The 22,269-nt window shown below is 45.7% G+C and overlaps 1 protein-coding gene across 1 annotated transcript; it reads right to left on the bottom strand.

Annotated features, from left to right (window-relative positions):
* Positions 1-456: 456 nt before the first annotated feature.
* SYPL2 (synaptophysin like 2) lies at positions 457-13,613 on the bottom strand. Its single transcript, XM_027096248.1, has 6 exons — positions 12,990-13,613; positions 12,755-12,829; positions 5,481-5,605; positions 4,218-4,419; positions 3,087-3,278; positions 457-1,715 (listed from the first exon to the last, which is right to left on the bottom strand). The coding sequence occupies exons 1-6, from the start codon at positions 13,041-13,043 to the stop codon at positions 1,569-1,571; spliced, it is 795 nt and encodes a 264-aa protein (XP_026952049.1). The 5' UTR covers positions 13,044-13,613; the 3' UTR covers positions 457-1,568.
* Between the last annotated feature and the right edge of the window lie 8,656 nt (positions 13,614-22,269).

The following is a 22,269-nucleotide window of genomic DNA, read 5'->3' as shown; positions in this document are numbered from 1 at the left end:
AGACTGGCACAGGGCACATTTACCTTTGGGATTACATCTGGGCTAATTGGCACTGGATTGGAAAATGGCTGGATTCTGCCTTCTTCCTTCTTCCCTGGGCAGCCCTATGGCCAGGGCAGACTGAAATGTTTTGAGCTGGATGGGAGACAGATGGCCCTTATCCAGTCAGCACTGACTCTTGGGCCCTGGGGTCCGCAGAGGGACTGAGGAGGTGTCAGGAAGGGGAGACACACCAAAGACAAATATGGAACTGGGTCCCGAAGTGAAGAAGCACCAAGAGCATCAGCCTGCCCTGGACTGGGGTGGGTGTGTAGTGGGGACAGAGCTTGGAACAGATGCGGAAGCAGGGGAGGAATGGCGGGCAAATGGAGAGGGCATGTTCTTTCGTAAAGGTGAGAAGGGGAAGTATGAAATGGGCCAGAGAAGGAGCAGGGCGGGAAAAAAACGAGCAGAGAGTGAGGAAGAAATGGGCCCATCCATCCATGTCCTGGGGCTCTGGGGCAACTTAGACTCATGATGGTCCTTTATTACCCTTTCAGAGCCCCTATCTGGCCCTACAGGAATGAAAGGAAGGCCTGGACAGACTTTGAAAAGGATCTTGAATGCCTCAGACCCAAGAGGCTGGGGAAGGGAGAGGAACAGAGAGGTGGGAGGCGGGGAGGGCTGAAATGGAGATGCTCCTAGACCCCTCATCTTGTGTCCCAAGTGTGAGACCAAGCCCAAGTAGGAGGACAGGGAGGAAGGTAAGGAGTTTCTAGGGCAAGTATGAGTTTAGAGTGTTGGTGGAAGTGCCCCAGCCTGGAGGGGTGGAAGGACTAAGGGAATTTAAAAAAAACTGATTCCCCAGCAAGTTTTCTGGCTTCTGTTTCTTTAAGTTGCAACTCAGTTGCAATTTATCTGCTCCCCACCAAGTCTCAGCCTATTTGGGACCCTCTGAAAGGCTGTTTTCTAGGCTAGTCCGCCTCCTGGGTTCCCACGTGATGGGCTCTGTGGGCAAACAGAGGCCAGAGGAGGCAGAGGAGAGGGTGGGGAGCATAATGAGCTCAGGCAGATTGGAGGTCAGCGCAGACACGGGGCCTTGATGACAGCCATTGAAGAGGGGTCACTAAACCACTGGTGGGCCCTCCATGCAAGGGGGCAGGGAGAAGGCTGCCAGCCAATTTCCCCTCCCCCCACTTTTATTGACGCTGGACAGACTGATAGAAGTGGCAGCTAGGAACCAGTCTCAGGTCTCCTGACCCCAACCTTTGCCTGTAGCAGAGGCTGGTTCTCAAAGGCTGTGAGGGTATACGTAAGACCCCAAGTAAGATGCCTGGGTCCAGGCAGTAGATAAGAAGCACTGAGCTCCTGCCATCCAGGGCTCCAGCAAGAGGAGGGATAGGAAGCCACTGGGAGGGCTGCCCAGGTTTCCGACAGCTGATGCCTGCCCATCCAGTGAAGACGTCTCAAAGCTCAGAGCCCAGAATAATGGGGGAGGGGAGTTGGGGGGAGGAAGAAGAGGAGGTCCTGGAAGCCAGAGGCGGTTGAAAAGGCGCTGTCCTGTTCGGGAGTAGCCGGGTGGGGGCCGCTTACTGCTTCTCCACCGCTCCCTGCTCAGCTGCGCTCTCCTGGCCGGCGCCCTGGCCCTGGTCCTGGCCCTGCCCGTGCCACGGGGTCTCCTTGAACACAAACCAACAGTTCCCGGCCCACAGGAAGAAGCTGATAAAGCCAAAGAGCTGCAAAGACATCAGAGGGAGGGTGGCTTATGAGAATAGGAGGGCATCCTGGGAACAGGGAGGGGGAGTACCTGTGTGTTGGGGGGAGGGGGAGGTGCAGAGAGCTAGAAAGACTAAAAGAGAACTGGATGTAGAGTCAGGGTTTAAGGCCACCACCCACTAAGGGATTCTCTGGTGAAAGTGTCTAACTCTGTCCACAGCATGCACCCAAGTTGTGGCTTGGTCGCTAGGAGAACCTGGCTCCTGGAGTGGAGCACCGTGCAAAGCACAGCAAGGAGCAAGGGCTCTAGTGGCACTTCCCACAGCGTCCGCAGGCCATTTTCCGAAGGCCTTGTCAGGGTGGGTGGGGCCAGAGCTGTCCAAGGTGCTCCTTCCCTAGGGTAGCGACCCAGCCAGCTCTATCCAAATATTTATTCAAAATATTTAAAAACCTATCAGCAGGGAGTATTTAGGGGGAAGTGTACTGATGTCTGCAATAAACTTTGAAATGCATTAAAAATAAGATGGATCAATAGATGAAGAGAGGCAGATAGATACAGGACAAAGCAAGTCTAGTAAAATGTTAATGGTACAGTCTAGCTGATGAGTGCGTGGCTGTTCATTGTAAAAGTCTTTCAACTTTGCCGAATGTGTGAACATTTTTACAGTAAAAGGCTGTGGGGCTAACACCTATCAGCAGGGTTCCAGCAAGGTCTAGAAGGCTCCCTGGTGTGCCAGCCATTAAACCTTTCAGTTGCTGGGCCCGGGGAAGGTTCAGGCCATTTTCAGGGCAGGGCTGAGGCGGCTGGGCTGACAGGAGGGCATTTGCAAAGCTCAGCTACTTACCAACTAATATGGAGATGTTTCAATGTTCTAACAGCTGGGGTGGCCAAATACATGCATACCAGCTAGACCCACCACTGCCCAAAGACCTTTTCCAGCCTGGAGGCCTGAGTGACAATAAGCCCCTTCTCACCCACTCTGGGTCTGCCCCCCCTCCCCCGCTTTGAGCCCCGTCACAGCCCTAGGCTCCCCCTCCACCTGCTCATGTGTGTACATTCACACAGACTGTAAAGAGGCAGGAGGAGGGAGAGGCAGTCACAAAGAGCACGCCTGGAGGTGGGGAGAAGAGAGGGAAATGGGAGGCAGAGGGCGGAAGGAGGAAGGCACAGGAGGCTGAGTGGCTCTTGGGTTCCCCCTGCCCAAATGTCCCTCAGGGTCAGCCAGGGGCCAGCAGCCAGCATTAGGTTCAGCGGAAGCACTGGTTGCCAGTGCCGGGGAGGGCAGCTGTGAAGACACCCTCTCTGTCCCTCTCAGACCCTGCTGTGACAGGCCTGGGCAGCTGGGAGTGTGCTGCCTTCCCCAGACCCCTTCAGTGGCCACAGGTCTCACCACGGAGATGTTGGCCAGTCCCATGGAGGGCGTGGCCCCGGCACTGCACACCGCCTCCTCTCCATGGCACACAGACATGGCTGCTGTCAGGCTGGATGGTCGTGTGGCCCCCTTGACGTCAGTCAGGCCCTTGCCCCAGGCAGCTGCAGCTACCAGCCAGAAAAAGGTGAAGGAGACAGTCACACAGAAGTCCTGGGAGGAGCAGAGGGACAGGAAATACAATCAGAAAGGCCCCCATGATTCTGTACTTCTTTTCGTCTTGCCATAAGGCACTGGGATATTGGGGTCCCAGGACAGCTGCCTCTTCCTATCCTACCCAACACCTAGAGTTTCAGGGAACTCAGATCATCCTAGGGAATCTGCCACCAAGAGAATCCCGCCAGCCAGGGCTACCCCTGCCCATGCCCTCAGAACTGAGGTCAGGTAACAATGTGCCCAGGCATCTGTTGGTCAGTGTCATCCCTAAACCCACGTGGCCTAAACTTGACACTCTCCCCACGCCCAGCCTTTCCTTTGATCACCAGTGCTCAGTTACAAGTGGTGGCAGAGTGAGGGCAGACTGCAGGAGATAAAAGGGGTCCCCTAAGGCACCCTTTCCACCTTGCATGCCTGGGATAGGGAGAAAGTAAAGGGGAAATAATATTGATAATAGCTAGCACTTATGGAGGCTAACTATACACCAGGTATTTTACATGCATGTTCACTTTATCTTTCCAAAACACTATTAGATAGTTATTATTTTATTCCCATTTTATAGTTGAGGAAACTGAGAGTTAGAGAGGTTAAGGAAATTGTCAAGAGCACACAGCTAGTAAGGGACAGTGCTGGGATTTGAACCCAAGCAATCAGACTTCAGCGCCTGCTTCTTGAAGCTATTGTGCCTACTTTGAGTAGAGCAAGCGATGGGAGGCTGGTAGACGCAGAGTCCTGGGACATGGGCCTTCCACTGGCCCGAGGACCTGTGGCAGCCCCAGCACCCGAAGGGACCAGCAGCAAAGAGCTGGCAGGGAAATTGAGGAGGTTCACATCCGAGTGTCAGGGACCCAGGAAAGCCACCATGTTTGTCCTCAGCCCGGAAACGTATGTCTCCTCAGTGCCTCCACCCCATCCCTCCTGGCTGTGCCCACTCACCACCAGGGGGAAGCGCCTGTTCTCCGTGTAGATGTTGTGGAAACGCAGGTAGAGGACGAGTGCAGCTATGGTGTAGAAGAAGGAAAAGATGCCCAGGGTCACGAAGAACTCGGCGGGGGCAGAGAAGTCCCCCATGAGATGCATGGTCTTGGAGGTGGATTCATCGTCGCAGAGGGGCATCTCATACTGGACCCGGTTCAACCTGCAGGTGGCACGGAGCCCACCCTGAGCTCAGGGCGATCCTCTCCCTGTGGAGGCAGTGGGCTTCCCCTGCCCCAGGAGCAGTCCTGCACTAGTTCTCACCCAAGGACTCTTACAGAACCAAGAAAGGGGCAGGTAGGGAGGAAAGTTTCTGGAGGGAACCTTGCAGTCAGAACAGGAATTTTCCTGGAATTCTGGTCAAACTCTACCTCCCTCTCAGCCACCACCCCACACTCATCCACCCTGCCCAGATACGGTGACCCTGTATTTCCACGTATCTCCACGACCCTTTAGATTGTAACCACAGTATATATAGTTCATCTATTTCTGGTAGCCAAACCACCAGGGAAATCAGCTTCATTCTGTCCCTGGGAAAGCACAGGTCCACAGTGGCCAAGTTAAGATTGGAATCACCCATTCTCAGGCTTTATTTAGGTCCCCCAATGAGACCACACTGGACAAAATCAAGAGAGAAAAACAAATACCCTATTATGAACAAGAGACAGCTAATCTAACTTGGCTGCTGCTACTAGAAATTTCTGAAAAGCTGAGCGCTGTCCCCATTCCCCTCTGAACACTTGGGCTCTCCCTTCTCTAAGCTCCCAAACACTCAGGAAAGAGTATTGTCTTCTACCTCCCGGCCAAGGTATACCCCCTTGTATTCTGGTGGTACTGGTGAGCATCCCCCATCAGCTCTTCAGGACCTGAGTACTGACAAGCTTCCTTACCTTCAAGGCAGGGAGGAGGCTGCTGAGGGTCGAGAAGCCTCCACCCCACACTGCATAGGTTCTTTCTGTAAGAGCTGTTGTTACCTGCTATTGGTTATCCATGGACTGCAACATTATTATAACAGGGATCTATTTGAGTTTCCCTTATATTTTTCTCTGGCCAGTGTGTCTGAAATTCCTAAAGGGCAGGAAGGACCTGAGCCTTGTAATTCTATCTGAAACTGGAGTGGCACACAACAAAAGGTCTTTAGGTTTCTGGAGGAGAAAGAGACCAAGCAGGTCCTGCCAATCCAATGAGAGAGGCTATGCGGGGTCAGAATCAACTCCTGCTCACCTGAAGGGATAGCCGAACGAAACAAGGATGGTGCTCACGTCCTTGGCTTCGTTGTTGCAGCGAACCGTTGCTCCTGTTTCCCCACTGTAGGAGCCGCAGGACCCGAAGGCGAAAATAGCAAAGAGCTGAGGGAGAGTGAAGCCCCTCTGAGAGTCAGAAGGTCTCAGCTGGCCAAGGTCTATCACTTCAGAACCACCCTCTGACTCTCAGCCGGTGCAGATATGGGGGCGGGCGGAGGGCCAGGAGTCCCTTTGATCAAGTCCCTCCGGGCCGGGGACCCATGGCTTCCTTTGGTCTCCCAGCCTCAGGGTGCTGTGTTCACTGCACAGCGTGCTGGACCAAATAGCCAAATGAATAAGGTTGACTTTGACTGGTACCTGGGAGGGAGATGAAGAGGGAGAAATGGGCAGTTTCCAGGTCTCCCCATCGGATGTGACACTGGAGACCACAGGTAGCCTCCTTAAGATGATGACTAACACAAAGCAATTTAGGCTTTGGAAACTTCTATCTCAAAGTTGGACTTGAATTTCCTCCCCAAGGGAGAGGCACCCTAGAAATAGATTTCCCTGCACCAATCTAGATCAGGAGTGCATGGAATTCTTTCCATTTCTCCTTTGAAGCCATCAATGAATCTTGCCATTACCTTCTTGCTAACTTCCAATGGCTTCCTGCCTCAGTGGAGGTATAGCTAGAGGGGACAACCTCTGCCAAGCCTTCCGAGGGGCCAAGGGGGCAGGGGCCCGGCTGCTGTGTACTGCCAGCTAACTCCTCTCCCCCAAAGGCACCTTTCCTTTGGCAACTGTGCTGGCTGGGTTGATGATGGCAGTCCTGGCTCAAGCCCAGAGAAAAGTATCCTCAACTTGCCTTATCAGCCTCTGCTTTTTCCCCAGTGGTGTTTCCCTTTATAATCCGTTGCTGCTGCCATTTCTCAGTGTTAAGAACCAGAGGCGTTTCAGATCACATGAATTGTTTTCCTCTTCACCTTTCATCACATTTTACTAAACCTCCTGCCTTGAATGACATGAAATTCCCTCATCCTATGATTTTCTAATTTCTTTCTGAGGATACACACTTTGGTTAGAAGGAGGTGAGAAATTGGAGTCTCTGATCCTCCCACATTATCTGTTCAGGGCTCATTTCCTGTGCACTTACCATTGGCTTGTGCACGATATAATCATTTGTATTAAGCAGTGAGCTTATTCTGTTAATTGTTCACTTTTTGTACGTTTCTTTGCGATTTGGTATCTTGGATATTAAGCACCTAGAAGACAGCTAATTCACATCCCAGTCCTGCATCCAGTGTTTATAGAATAGAGTTGTGTTCACATTATTTTGCTAATGCTTGATAGTATTGTGGAGTGAAGAGCCCTGGATCAGGAGTCTGGAAATCCAGGTCCTGGTCCTGGCCCTGTCACTAACTGGCAGGGTGACCTCTAATAAGTCATTCTGCTCTCTGAGTCTCAGTTTCCTCCTCTGTAAAATGAGGAGTTTGGAGCAGGTAATCCAAAGGCCTTTTCCAACTCTATGATTCTCTCACTCTCCGAGGGTAACGCTATCAGTGTGCCCTTGGCTGGGCTTGCCAGCAGCTGCGCTCTGTCCCTGGGTGGTGTCCGGTGCCACTGCCCCACCTTGCATCGCCTGGCCTGGCAGATCTTCTTCATGCTGGAGCCACTGACCCCTCTCTAAAGGTCATAATGGGTACCTCTCTGTTTCTAGGAGGTTTAGTTCAAACAAATGACAATTGTCTCCATCTTAAAAATCGTCCAGGAAAGGAGACAGTATAACCTCTCTCCAATGCCTGCTTAACCTCCTGATCTGACTTACATTACAGAGGCTGCAATAGAGCCCTGTTTGCTCATCTTCTTGACAGGCCTGGAGAGAAGTTACTCAAAGCCTCTGCATCATTATCCTTTACATACTCCAATTTGCCTCCCTGGCATAACAGTGGAACTTCTCTAGCTCGTCCTCGTAAGAATTCTCCAATCTTGTCAGCTCTGTTTCTTGTCAGTTCTCTGATTCCTCTTGGAAGTTTCTTTGTTCCTCTTAGCTTCTGGTGCCCAGAACTGGACACAATTAAGGCGTTACATTCTGGGAAGGGCAGACAGTTGGATATATGTTTACTGTTGGCAGTTAGCCAGTGAATGACTCTGTAATAGGTTCCCCCCAAAAGTAGGTACTCCTAACTTGGGGCAATGAACAGTTAGTTATGGAGCCTGCTTTTTACTAGCACTCTCTTGACTGGCACTCCTGACCATTTACAGAAAGATGTCATTTACTGAGCATCTACTATGTACCAGGCATTGTTCTAGGCGATATGATTTATTAGTGAACAAAAGAGAAAAAAAACCTCTGTCTTCATGGAGCGCCTACTATAGAGCTGCACTATCCACAATGGTAGCCACTAGCCAAGTGTGGCTATTTACATTTAAATTCATTAAAATTAAATAACACTTAAAATTCAGTTGCTCAGACACACTGGCCACATTTCAAGTGCTCCCTAGGCACATGTGACTAGCAGGTTCCATACTGGACAACACAGATTATAGAGCTTTTCCATCATTGCGGGAAGTTCTGCTATGGCCAGATGACAACCTTGAGGTTCTGAAAATCCTGAACCCTCCTTTACGATTCCTCTCTGGGCAAAATATACCCATAGTAACTTTAGTATTAACTGTATTCTCTTCTATTCTGATTCTTTGAAAGTCAGGAGCCTCTAAACACCTTATATAACTTTATTAACCAGAATATATGATTAAATTTGAACATAACACAGTCAGATGGTGTCAGATAACAGATGACAGTTGGCTATGCAAGTGAACGGATGGAGGAATCTCAGCAAAATCTCACAGGTTCACAGAGCAAAAAGGATCTCAGAGATTATCAAGCACAATAGTCTCATTTCATAGAGGTGGAAACTGAAGTCCCAAAAGATTAAGTGACTTCCCCAAGGTCACATTTAGCCAATGTGAGAGCCAGGCTTAGAATTCACAACTCCTGATTCCCGGTTCTGTGCTCTTTCTACATCACCCATTCATTAATCAACAAAGAGTTATCGAGCATCTACTTTGTGCCAGGTGCTGCAGAATCTAAGTTGAATAAGACCTGGTGCCTGCTCTCAAGAGTTTGCATCCAGAAAGGAGAGAGTCATGCTCAAATAAAAACCAAAACAGAACCCTGCATCACAGAGTTATAAAGGCTGAAAAAGATCTCTACCGTGTGCAGGGAGGATTGCAAAGAGAGAGGAAGTAGCTCTGCACCTGGGATGCAGGAGCAGAGAAAGACATGCTTTCCCAGCCTCCTCTACCTTTCTGTATCAGATATGCTTTCTTCCTTAACTGTGCCAGGTGACTGAGCCACAGGGAAGAGTGGGGAAGAACAGAAACCACCCCTGTCACCAAGCACAAGGCTCTGAGCCAAACAAGCTGGTCATAAAGAACAGAAGCCACAAAGACATGGAGACCCTAAGACAAGGGGCAACTCCAGAGCTCTGGTACCAACCAGCCTTCCTCCTCATGGACCTGCATTGCTGGGAACAGCAGTGGTCATACACTGCCACCCTCCTACCCCTCTTCCTCCTCCTCCTCTTCCTCTTCCCCCTTCCCCTCCTCCCTCTGCATCTCTCTCTTTTTTTTAAATAAATTTATTTATTTTATTTTTGGCTGCATTGGGTCTTTGTTGCTGTGCCCGGGCTTTCTCTAGTTGCAGGACTACTCTTTGTTGCGGTGCACGGGCTTCTCATTGTAGTGGCTTCTCTTGTTGTGGAGCACAGGCTCTAGGCACGCGGGCTTCAGCAGTTGTGGTACATGGGCTCTAGAGAGAAGGCTCAGTAGTTGTGGCGCACGGGCTTAGTTGCTCCACGGCATGTGGGATCTTCCTGGACCAGGGCTCGAACCCGTGTCCCCTGCATTGGCAGGCGGATTCTTAACCACTGCGCCACCAGGGAAGCCCTCTGCATCTCTTTTGGAAAGATGTCAGAATAACCTTGCTACTTTAAGGATGAGGCTCCACTTTGGTGCTGACTTGCTTTTTGGTGATAATCCTTTGTCAGTCCTGAGAACACTAACATTTCCACTTAGTGCAGGGCACAAGAAAGACAAGTTCTCCCCCAAATCCTATTCCCACAATCATCTCACTGGTTTTTATGGACTCTGATGGTGTACTTTCGAACTCCCCACATTTACAGAAATACCTTATTTTCATTACAGAGACCCCAGGGCCAAATAAGTGACCTTGGCACCTCAAAGGTGAACTACTGATCAAGGGCACAAGTTAAAGGTAACGTGACATTATCGATACAGTAACTGAGTAATCCAGGAGATTCGTACCTTACCCTCAAAGTGAGGATTTGGCAGTGACATCTGAATAATCTCACCAAAGGACAAGTCTAGCTGACAGTCTGCATAAGGGGGAAAGTTAGGGAGAAGGAGAGGTTTGGGAACAAACACTTGCTGAATACCTCCTGGACTGCCAGGCTCACCATGGTCTTCCTGAATGCTCCAATGCTTTACAGATATTAGCTCCTGTAATCCTCCCAGTGAGCTCATGAGATAGATCTTACCCTCATCTACAGATAAGAAACTGAGACCCATGAAGATTTCATCACTTACCCTAGGTTCCATAGCTAGAAAGCAGAGAAAAACTAGTTCTCCAATAATTGGTATATGCCTATGTTATTTTCCTAGCTTAGTGTAGACTTAGTGAGACCCCAGAACTGCAATTGAGGTGAGATTAGTTAATCTTTAAATTTTAAGGAGATACCCCAAGCTAAGCTCCTCACTAATAAAAGAATAACATTACTTTTATTTCACCAGGATTCCAGTAAAACCTTTGCTTTTTGTAATAGCGACAACAAAGTTTTCAATTATCATTACAATAACTGCAGGTTCGTCTGTGGTTTTTCCCCCCTTTTCCAGACCGGAGTATTTGATCCCTCCAAGCAGGAAATATGCAAAAAGTCCCAGACGACATTTTCACTGTCATTTTGGTGCTGGTTCCTGGTGCTGGTTCCTGTGTTCACCTGCAGAGACTCAGAGCAAGTGAAACTCACTCTGAATTCAGGCTACCAGGATGGCAGCAAAAGCAAATCACGTCTCTTTATGATGTTACCCTTCGAATGAAGGCTGAGTGCAGAGCCTAGCCCTGGACTCTTGGATTGAGTATTACGAGAGAAAGGCATAACTTCCTCTCTAAGAAGCTGAGGATCTTAACAAGTCAAACAGCGGGCTTCCCTGGTGGCGCAGTGGTTGAGAGTCCGCCTGCCGATGCAGGAGACACGGGTTCGTGCCCCGGTCCGGGAAGATCCCCCGTGCCGCAGAGCGGCTGGGCCTGTGAGCCATGGCCGCTGAGCCTGCGCGTCTAGAGCCTGTGCTCCGCAACGGGAGAGGCCACAACAGTGAGAGGCCCGCGTACCACAAAAAAAAAAAAAAAGTCAAACAGGTCTTAATTCTTAGGGATCAGAACTGACTGTGGGAGGAGACTAGGCATTGCTTTGTGCAGCCTTATAGAAATGTTGTGGGTATTGGTTGGGGGAGGGTTGGGAAAAGGGTAGAAAGGTTAAAGAAGGAAGCTTTTCAGAATCCCTCCCATGGAGGATGATTCCATGGTCTAACAACCTCATTGTTTCCCTCATCCCTTGACAGCCTTTCTCAAATTTCCCTTAGATCCATTTGTCTAGTTTAATGATAAAATTGTACCTTACATTTCTGGTTCTGCTCCTCTGGACCACTCATAATGGATCCCTAGTTCTGGATGGTAGACACACAGAGTCTTAATATCATTCTTCTACGGCCCCCTCAAGTACTCAAGTGGTGGCTCATGGCACGGAAGTGGGGGGGAGGTGAAAGAGCTCAGTCAGCAGTAGTTCCAACCGCTCTTGAGGCAGTAGAGAGAGTGGAAAGTCCCCAACAGGTCCCAGAGTTTGCACTTGGGAGCTCCGCATGCTGGCCTGTAGCCCCAGTCAGGGTCTCAGATATCCAGAGGTAACCCCAAATGCACTATTGCCCCCGAATTCCAGATCTGATGATTCTCGTCCAAAGGATGATTTAAGAATCAGCGACACAGTGCTAGCTCCTGTCTCCAATGAGTTAAAAGCCCCTTAGAACTCAATCCTCCTCAGTATTAATGGTAACTTATTCCCTAGCTGAATTCTGTGCTGAAAGCACATTAATTAAGTTTTTCACACACCATTTGGTGTGTGGATTGTCTAACTTAAATCTCTTCTGTGACAGTGCAATAACTGCTCTCGAAAAGTCTTTATGATTTGAAAGAGCGACTGCACCTGTCCACATTCCTAATTTATACCCAGGAGGCCTTGGGCACCACGAAGGACAGAGAACATGCTAATGTCTCAAAGTACCAGTGAGGCAGGAGAAGATGGTATTTCCCCTATACCACTGCAGGGGAAACTGAGGCCCTGGGCAAATGATTTCTTCAAGGTCACAGGATAAGTCTAACCCAAGGGCAATGTTCTAGCATGCCAACCCATTTAGAGCAGAAAGGGACCCTAGGGATGGTCTGAACATTTGATTAATATGGAAACTGAAGTCCAAAGAAGAGAATTGTCCAGGGTCAAGTAAGTAGAAAAGGCAGGTCCAGGTCTAGAACCCAAGGCCCCAGCCTTCTAGCTCAATATTCTATCTTATTCTACAAGCCACATTTTGGCTGATTTTTATTCTGTCTTACTATTTTTTCTTTTATGTAATCCTAGAGCCATGAACTCCATTCATTCATTCATCCACTCCCTCACGCAGTTACAGGAACACAGATTGCTCTAGTGACCTCAACAGAACAGCTGCCAGCCAGGACCCTGTCCCATGAATCCACCTCCAGGATCAGTCAGGTCCTGGTGGGTTTGGAGACAGGATGGTTTCCATCGCCTGCCTCCTTCCGTCCTCTGCCCTCTGCAGCTCTCCTCATTCCCACTTGTCCTCTTCGCCCCTCCCGCCACCGAGGAGTGGTATGTGCAGGATCAGAGTTCTGGAAAGGTTACACCCGGGTCCTCTCGCCCGAGTGAAATGTGAGCGCCCTGGGCAAAGACTCCTTGCACATAGAAGGACCGAATCCGGGGCTCCGCGTGCTTCGTTCCTCACCCTCCTGCCACCAAGTGCTGGAGAAGCAGCCCCAGCCCGCCCCTCCCCCGCCCACCTGTCACCGCCCCCCACCCTTCCTTCGGGACCGGCCTCAGCACCTCCCCGCCCCCCACTTCGGCCACATTGCTCGGGTCAGCGTCACAGCCCAGGCTCCCGAAATAGCCCTCGTCTAGGGCAGCGACTCACCCACTGGAGAACTTTGATGAAGCCCAGCGGCTCCTCCAGCCGCCTCCAGCGCAGCCCCACGAGCAGGCGGTCCACCTGCGGAGACAGGGCTCGGGGTCAGGGCGGTGGGGGACCCAGGAAAGCGCTGGCCCTCTTCCTCCCACTCACACCCGGGAGAGAGGGCAGAATAAGGGTCGGCCCGACACCCAGGTGGAGAAGGGGCGGCGAGAGAGCCCTAGGGGCGTGCAGGGAGTACCTGCTGGCGCGGCGACTTGTCCGCCGTGCGACTGGAGCTCTCCGTCGAGGACATGCTGGCGCGGCGGGGCTGGGGCGCGCGCGCGGTCCGCGGGGACCGCGGTGGGGCTCGGGGCTGCTGACCCGCGGCGGGGGAAGCGAGCTGTACCGAAGCGCGAGCGGCCGTCGGCGGCCCGGGATCCAGTCTGGCTGGGTGGGTCGCGGGGGCGCTGCTGCTCGCGCTCGCCGAGGCCGCGGCCGCCGCTCTACCCCGCCGGCTGCAGAAAACCCCCGAGTCCAATTCAAACTTCTGTCAAACTCGCGAACGAACTTGGCAATAGAGTCACGTGGCGTGCGCTTGAGAACCCTCCTCCCGCCCCCTTAGCTCCCGGGTCCCTGCCCGCAGGATGCCTTAAAGGGACCTATGGCCTCTGCGGGCAGTTCGGCCGCGAGGGGGCTCAGGTTCCTTGCCAGGAGCCTCCAGGGCCAGTCCCAAGCGAGACATCACAGCTGCCCCGACCCGTAGCCAAAGTCGGGAACCAGCCTGGAGCGCTGGCAATCATCGGCTCCTAGTTTATCTTTACCAATTTTCCTGGATTTGGAGCTGCTCTGTGCCGTTTTTTCTTCTTTCACACCATAATACTCAGAACCTAAAGGATTTTCATAAAGGCATTATCAGGGCTGAAATAAAGTTCTAAAACTTACGGTTAACAAACTGCTTGCTTCTAAAATCTTCAAGAGCCAGTACAGACGAAATGGGCAATAGAATGTAACTGACTTATTGTTCTGTCTAGTTAGGCGTTGCTTTAATTTGTTAACACCAAAAGTATTCTTACGTTAGTAATTTAAAAGTTATGGATCATTTAAAAGTATAAACTCAATCTCCTTTAAAATAGCCCTCGCCATTTAAATGAGAGTGAAAATATTCTTTGACGAATGGCGGGGGCGGGGGGTTGGCTTAGAAGATGTACTTTGTGTTGAAAAGTTGACGTTGTTGCATATGATCCACCGTAAATCGGTCCCTAATTTTCAAGATGTGTTCCGCAGGAGCCTGAATGAGTAATGATGAATATTACACATTCGGTTTACCGGAGTGTAAATATAAGTAGTGAAAGGTTAAGTGATTTGCCCAAGGTCACTGAGTGAGCCAGTGGGAGGTAGCCAAAGAACCTGCCTTCACCTCCTAAGAACTGACTTGTAAATGTGTATCCATCGCCTGGGAATCATTCCTGGAGGCCCCTTCTGGTACTTCAGGATGACTGGTTTTTGAACATTTAGCTATTATTAATACAATTCGTTCCCCCACTAAATAAGTGCCTTCCAAGGTTGGGGTGGGGGGAGTGACTGGGGTCAAGTCACCTGGGCTTGAAGGGAACTTCTCCAGTGGACTTCCATGCAAATCTAGGCTAAACAAGGAACTACTGAGTCCCCAATCCACTTCAGATTCCTTTTCTATGGAATAGGGATAATAATTTCTGTCCTTATTTCATAAAGTGATCATGAGGCTTAAGTGGTGTGAGGTATGTAAATGCCCACACTACACAAATATGAAATAATCTGCTCATTACCGATGTCGACAACAATATGCATATAGAATACAACACAAGCAGAAAAGAATCAGAATAACACAGCAAAATCCACACACCCACCAACCAGCCTTGTTAAATTTTAACACTCTTCCTCATTTGTCTCAAATCTATTCCTTAAAAACAAAATTAAAATGGCATATAAAATTGAACGCCTGTGTGTGTAGTATTCCATCCTATCACAAAATATGATCCATCACTGTTTATTCACCTGCCAAAATACATTTGGGTTATTTCCATTTTATTTTTTTACTATTATGAGTAGAGCTGTTAAAAAAAACATTTTCTGTACAGGTTTTTGAGTGAAGTAAGTCTTTATTTCTAGGATAAATACCAAGAAGTAGGATTTCTAGATTATATGTCTAACTTTATATGAAACTACCGAACTGTTTTCCAGAGTGGGCTTATCGTTTTGCTTTCTCACCAACAATGTATTCCAGGTGCTTTGCATCTTCTCCAGACCTTGGTACTGTCAGAATTTTTTTAGCCATTCTAAAAGGTACGTGGTGGTACCTTATTGCCATTTTAATTTGCATCACCAATAGCTCACGATGTTGAACGTTGTGTATGTGCTTATTTGCCATCTGTGTATCTTCTTTGGTGAAGTGTCTGTTCAAGTCCTTTGCCCATTTTTTAGTTGGGTTGTTTCTTACAGTTGAGTTCTGATAATTCTTTATATACTCTGAATGCAAGTCCTTTGTTGGATATGTGATTTGCTAATATTTTCTCCAGTCTATAGTTTGTCTTTTCGTTCTTTTAAGTGTCTTTTGCAGAGCAAAATTTTACACTTTTGTGAAGTCTAATTCATCTTTTTTTAAAAATGGATCATGATTTTGGCATCATGTCTGAGAACTCTTTGCCTAACCCTAGGTCACATGTATTTTCTCCTATGTTCTATCCTAAATGTTTATAGTTTATGCTTTCCATTTAGATATTTTTGAGTTATTTTTTGTATAAGGTATGAAATTTAGGTCAAGGTTCCTTATTTCTTCCTTCCTTCCTTCCTCCCTCCTTCTCCTCTCTCTCTTTCTTGGCATGTAGACGTCCAAATGTTCTAACAACATTTTTTGAAAAGACTATTCATTCTCCATTTAATTGCTTTTGCACTTTTGTAAAAAAATCAGTTGGCCATATTTGTGTGAGTCTATTTCTGGACTGTCTGTCTAATCTATGTATCTATGCCTTTGCCAGTACCACACTGTGTTGGAAACTGTAGCTTTAAAGTAAATCTTAAAATAGGGTGATATAATTCCTCCAACTTTAGTCATCTTCTTCAAAATTGTTTTAGCTATTCTAGCTCCTTTGCCTTTCAAAATAAATTTTAAAATCAGGTTGTCCATATCTTCAAAAAATTCTGCTGGGATTTTGATTAGAATTGCATTAAATCTACAGATCAATTTAGGCAAAACTGACATCATTTCCCTGTTGCATTTTCCAATCCATAAACATGGCATGCCTCTCCATTAATTTAGGTCTTTGATTTGTTTCATCAGCATTTGAAGTTTTACGCATACAGATCATGTACATGTTTTGGTAGATTTATTCCCGAGAATTTAATTGGGGGGGAGCCATTATAAATTATATAATTTAAAATTTAAGTTTCCTTTTGACAATTGTTAGTATGTAGAAATATGATTTTTTCTGTTGACCTTGTATCCTGTAACCTTTCTAAACTCACATTTTAGTTCCATGAGTTTTTTGTAGGTTCCTTAGGATTTTCTATGTAGACAATTACATTGTCTGCAAATAGGGAACATTTTACTTCTACCTTTATAACCTGTATGCCTTTTATTTATTTTCCTTGCCTTATTGCACTGGCTAGGACTTTCAGTATGATGTTGAATAGAAGTGGTGACAGTGGACATCATTGCATTGTTCCTGATCTTAGGGGAAAGTATTCAGCTTTTCACCATTTCATATGATATCAGCTCTAGGTTTTTTTATAGATGCCCTTTATCAGCTTGTGGAAGTTCCTTTCTTTTTTTCTTTTTTAAAATTAATTAATTTATTCATTTATTTTTGGCTGCGTTGGGTCTTCGTTGCTGCACGCAGGCTTTCTCTAGTTGCAGTGAGCGGGGGCTACTCTTCATTGTGGTGTGCGAGCTTCTCATTGCGGTTGCTTCTCTTGTTGTGGAGCACGGGGTCTAGGCACACGGGATTCAGTAGTTGTGGCACGTGGGCTCAGTAGTTGTGGCTTGTGGGCTCTAGAGCGCAGGCTCAGTAGTTGTGGCGCATGGGCTTAGTTGCTCCATAGCATGTGGGATCTTCCTGGACCAGGGATTGAACCCATGTCCCCTGCGTTGGCAGGCGGATTCTTAACCACTGTGCCACCAGGGAAGTCCGAAGTTCCTTTCTATTTCTAGTTTGCTGAGAGTTTTTAATCATGGATGGATGTTGAATTTTGTCAAATGCTTTTTCTGCATCAATTGATAATGTATTTTTTCTTCTTTGGACAATTATGACAAGTATGGTAGATTACACTGATATATTTTTTAGAATATTAAAAGGATACATAAATACATATATAAAATGTATATAATTTTAAAATAAAGTGTATGTATACACACACATACGTACATATATATATATATATATATATATACACACATATATACACACATACATACATACACTTTATTTTTAGAGCAGTTTTAGGTTCACAGTAAAATTGAGCAGAAACTGCAGAGAATTCCCGCCTCCCTATCCCCTCCCTGCATGCAGCCTCTCCCATCATCAACATCCCGAATCAGTATGGTACATTTATTTGTAACAATCAATAAGTCAACACTGACATCATTATCAACCAAAGTCCATAGTTTACATTAGGGTTTACTCTTTGTATTATATAGTCTATGGATTTTGACAAATGTATAATGACATGTATCCACTCTTATAGTATCATGCAGAATAATTTCACTACCCTAAAGATATCCTGTGTTTTATCTGTTTATCCCTCCCTCCACCCCACCCTGCAACCAACCACTGATCTTCCTGCCTCCCTATTTTTGCTTTATCCAGAATATCATACAGTTGGAATCATTCATTATGTAGCCTTTTGAGATTGGCTTCTCTCACTTAGTAATATAAGTGAAATATATATAATAATACATAAGTTTCCTCTATGTCTTTTCATGACTTGATAGCTCATTTCTTTTTAGCGCTGAATAATAGTAGTCCATTGTCACAGTTTGTGTATCCATTCACCTACTGAAGAATATCTTGATTGCTCCCAAGTTTTGGAAGCTATGAATCAAGTTACGATAAATGTCCACGTGCAGGTTTTTGTGTGGATGTAAATTTTCAACTCCTCTGGGCAAATACAGTTCAATTGCCATATTGTATGTTTGGTTTTATAAGAAACTGCCAAACTATCTTCCAAAGTGGTTGTACCATTTTGCAGCCCCATCAACAATGAATGAGAGCTCCTGTTGCTCCACATCGTTGCCAGCATTTGGTGTTGTCAGTGTTTTGGATTTTAGCCATTTTAATAGGTGTATAGTGGTATCCCATTGTTGTTTTAATTTGCAATTTCCTAATGACATGTTATGTTGAGCCTCTATTCATATGCTTACTTGCCATCTGTATATCTTCTTTGGTGAAGTGTCTATTCAGATCTTTTCCCCATTTTTAAATCAGGTTGTTCATTTTCTTATTGTTGACTTTTAAGTGTTTCTTGTATATTTTGGATAACAATACTTTATCAGATATGTCTTTTGCAAATTTTTTCTCCCAGTGTTAGGTTTGTCTTCTCATTCTCTTGACAGTGTTTTTTGCATAGCTTTTTAAAAAAGTTTTAAACTTTTTTAAAAGTTTTAAATTTTAATGAAGTCTGCATCAATTTTTCCTTTCATGAGTCATGCCTTTGGTGTTGTATCTAAAATGACCTCACTAAACCCAAAGTCATCTAGGTTTTCTCCTATGTTATCTTCTGAGTCTCATAGTTTTGCATTTTACATTTAGGTCTATAATCTCGAGTTAATTTTTGTGCAGAGTATAAAGTCTGTGTCTAGATTCATTTTTTTTGCACATGGATGTCCAGTTTTTCCAGCACCATTTGTTGAACAGCATATTTTTTCTCCACTGAATTGCCTTTGCTTCTTTGTCAAAGATCAAATGACTATATTTTTGTGGGTCTATTGACTGATTTTTGAATACTGAATCAGTCAGCTTTGAATTTTTGGTCATGATGTGTTATTCTTTACGTATATATATTCTATAATATATATGTGTATATTATATATTGTTGAATTCAATTTTTAAATTCTGTTGAGAATTTTTTTTTTTGGCCATGCCAGTGCACGGCATGCAAGATCTTAGTTCCCTGACTAGGGATCGAACCTGGCTCCATGCAGCGGAAGCACCGAGTCCTAACCACTGGACCGCCAGGGAATTCCCCTGTTGAGGATTTTTTTCATCTATGTTCATGAGGGCTATTTGTTTGTAGTTTTCTTTTTTGGACTCTCTTTGGTTTTGTTATCAAGGTAATGGTAGCCTCCTAAAATAAGTTGGAAAAATCTTCCCTTCTCTTTCTGTTTTCTGGAGAGCTACTGCTTTTTAAAAAGCTGAAGCTGTATTGTGGCCAAATCGACTGTACATTCAAGGTAACGTCACTCAGCATTTTTTTTAATCCATGAAATTTATTCCACAGCAGGTTTTTTTTTCGAAAATTATGCCTGTTAGGAGTAGAGGCACCCTACAAAAGGAGACTGACCACTTGCCAAATTTCTGTCCTGAATAGTTTTTTGTTTCTGTGTTTATTTTAGATAATCTTGGGAGACCCTGAAGACTTTTTGGACTTCTGGTAAAATGATTTCTACTATTTGGAATCCTAATTCTGTTGGATTTGGATTTATAAACAATTTGTAAAGGCCTAATACATTTCCAAACCACTTAATCTTTGTACATACTTCAGAAGAAAATAGTTTATTTTAAGGGAAGAAATATATATATGTGTGTGTATATATGTATATATGTAAAAATCAATGGCTGTTATTGTAATGGAAAATAAAAACTATGACAATTATTGTGTGAAACAGTGATTTAAATATTTCTATTTTTTTCTGGAACCAGTGACACAGAGAAAACATTCCTCCATAAACAAAGACATGGAAGTGTGTATTGCTGAGGCATATTGGTGATCAACAAATACTTCTATTTGCCCTGAAAATCAGATGTATGAAGGGCCATAGTAGAAAATAAAATTGGAATGGCAGTTGGGGGTAAGGGCCTTAAGTGATAAGCCCTTAGACTTTATTGACTACTCACTCAGATTTTGAGCAGAAGAGGTGATAAAGAATAGAGGTTAAGGGCTTCCCTGGTGGCGCAGTGGTTGAGAGTCTGCCTGCCGATGCGGGGGACGTAGGTTCGTGCCCCGGTCTGGGAGGATAGAACATGCTGCGGAGCGGCTGGGCCCGTGGGCCATGACCGCTGGGCCTACGCATCCGGAGCCTGTGCTCTGCAATGGGAGGGGCCACAGCAGTGAGAGGCCCGCATACCGCAAAAAAAAAAAAAAAAAAAAAAAAGAATAGAGGTTAAGGACCCAAGTGGAGTGAGACAGATTAGTTCCAAACGTAGTTCTGCCACTTAGGAGCTATGTTTCCTTTTCAAGAGACTTAATTTTCCTAAGCTTCTATTTTCTTATCTACAGAATGGGGTTAATGACAGTATCTACTACGAAGGGCTGTTATGAAGGTTAAATAAGGTAATATAAAGAGAGCCTGGTGCCTGCCACATACCAAATATTCAATAAATATTCGTTGCTCTGTGGTAGAACTGTGATTCAGAACTATTAATCTGGCAGCAGTGTGTATAAGTGATGTAAGTACATGGCTTTCCTTCTTAAAACAGAACCAGAGCCTTTCAAGGTTTGTGCCAAGAATACTTCAGGAAGTTGAATCTCCAGGTGGAGTGGCATGTGTCTGAAATTGAATTAACAAGATTTAGAGGCACTCTGACTGAAGGTCAGGGAAGAGGGAATCATGATTGCATTACTGTTTTCTATATTCCAGTGTACCCATATACTGTGCTATTTTTAAGCACTGAAATTAAGGTATTTTTACTGGTGTAATACCATTATTTTAGACCTCAGTCAGCAGCTTTATTTACTCTTCTTAGGTCCTCTTCAAACCCTCCTTCCTCCTCCTGCTCTAACCTCCTCCTCATCACTAACCATAAACCAATACCATTTATCACCATAAACCCTCCCATCCCCTCCTTACCACCCCGTTCCAGTAACTCCCTACCTCTTCCAAACTTCATCTCTTACAAACTTCATCCTCCACTACGCTCTCTCAGCAAAAATGCTGAGCGAGGACTAAAAAGGAGGAGTCTTTGAAGTAGGAAATCTCCCCATAGGGGATGGAGAAGAGTCAGACCCAGCTAGGGCCATCTCTTTTGGGCTCACAGGAGAGAAATCATTTTCAATCAGAAGAAGTAGTCCTGAAAACCCTATGGGTTGCTAAACTGGGCAGGAAAGTCTAGAAGCTCTTCCTAACCAGCTACATCATAGATGATGTGTATGGATATGTGTGGGGTAGAAGTGAAGTTGCAGAAAGCAGCAGAGCCAGTAGTGGCCAGAAGGATATTTTGTAATTTGTTTACAATTTTTGTTTTTAAATGTGTTAAATAATATTTAGTTACATTAATATTTTTAAAACTTTATAAATTCTAAACATGTAAAAAAATCCAGTATTTTGGCTTTGCAGGAAATTAAAGCAGAAAGTTTAAAAATATAATTTTGCTCTAGTATTGTAACTACTCACTAAGAGAGGAATCAAAGATGGTTTTAAGTGTGAAAGACCATTGATGACAGGTATAAAAATAGGGAATGTCACATCAGGACTATCAAACATTGTCCTGTACTGTAAGATATGATGTCATGATCTGGATCCCAAACTGCTTTCTTTCTTTTTCTTTCTTTTTTTTTTTTTTTTAAATTAGAGAGAGAGATTTTGTAGTTTTCCTTTGCTTTCCTTTGGTGTCAGCACCAAGTACCAAAATATTGGATTTTATTTCATTAAGTGTGCAGAATTCATAACATTCTTTAAAAATTAGTGAAACTGCTGCTGATTCATATGCCTCCAAGCAAAAACCCTCCTCTGTTGTTGCTTCCAATTTGCTTGTTGCAGAAAACCAGATGAATTAGTTTAAACTACTTTAGTGCAGACACCTGACTCAAACAGGCTTAAGCAGAAAAGGAAATTTGTTGCCTCCTGTAACTGAAACATCCAAGAGTTTTAGTCATGACTCGTTCCAGGGGCCCAAATAACATCAGAAGTGGATTCCTTCTCTGCCTCTGTCTCTGTCTATCTCTCCTCTGCTTTTCTCTCTATGTCGGTTTCATTTTCCAGCTGGATTCTCCCCCTTGATAGCCCAACAACATGTCTGGTCTTAACATCGTAACAACCTAGCAACCCCATAAGAGTTGCAGGCGAAGTTCTGGGTAGGGCTCTCAATAGCCCAGGTTGGGCCACATTCCCATTTCAGAATCAGTCACGGTGTGGCCAAGGGACTGGCCAGATCCTTGTACTCATTCTTCGACCTTGTGGGTAGTATCAGTCCTATCAAAACCACAAAACTGAAAGTTAGAGAGAACTAGTTTCCCCAACGGAAAATCAGGGTGCTTTTGCCTAAATAAAGAACAGTGAACAAGCAAAAACAAAGATGATCATTACATCAGATAACAAACCTGTTAGAACTGCACCTAGAATCATGGCA

This window comes from Aethalodelphis obliquidens, unplaced genomic scaffold, assembly GCF_003676395.1.
Source record: "Aethalodelphis obliquidens isolate GAN/ISIS:26980383/991018 unplaced genomic scaffold, ASM367639v1 scaffold100, whole genome shotgun sequence".
NCBI lineage: Eukaryota > Metazoa > Chordata > Mammalia > Artiodactyla > Delphinidae > Aethalodelphis > Aethalodelphis obliquidens.
The sequence above is the reverse complement of the archived record's forward strand: the minus strand, read 5'-3'. Positions and strand labels throughout refer to the sequence as shown.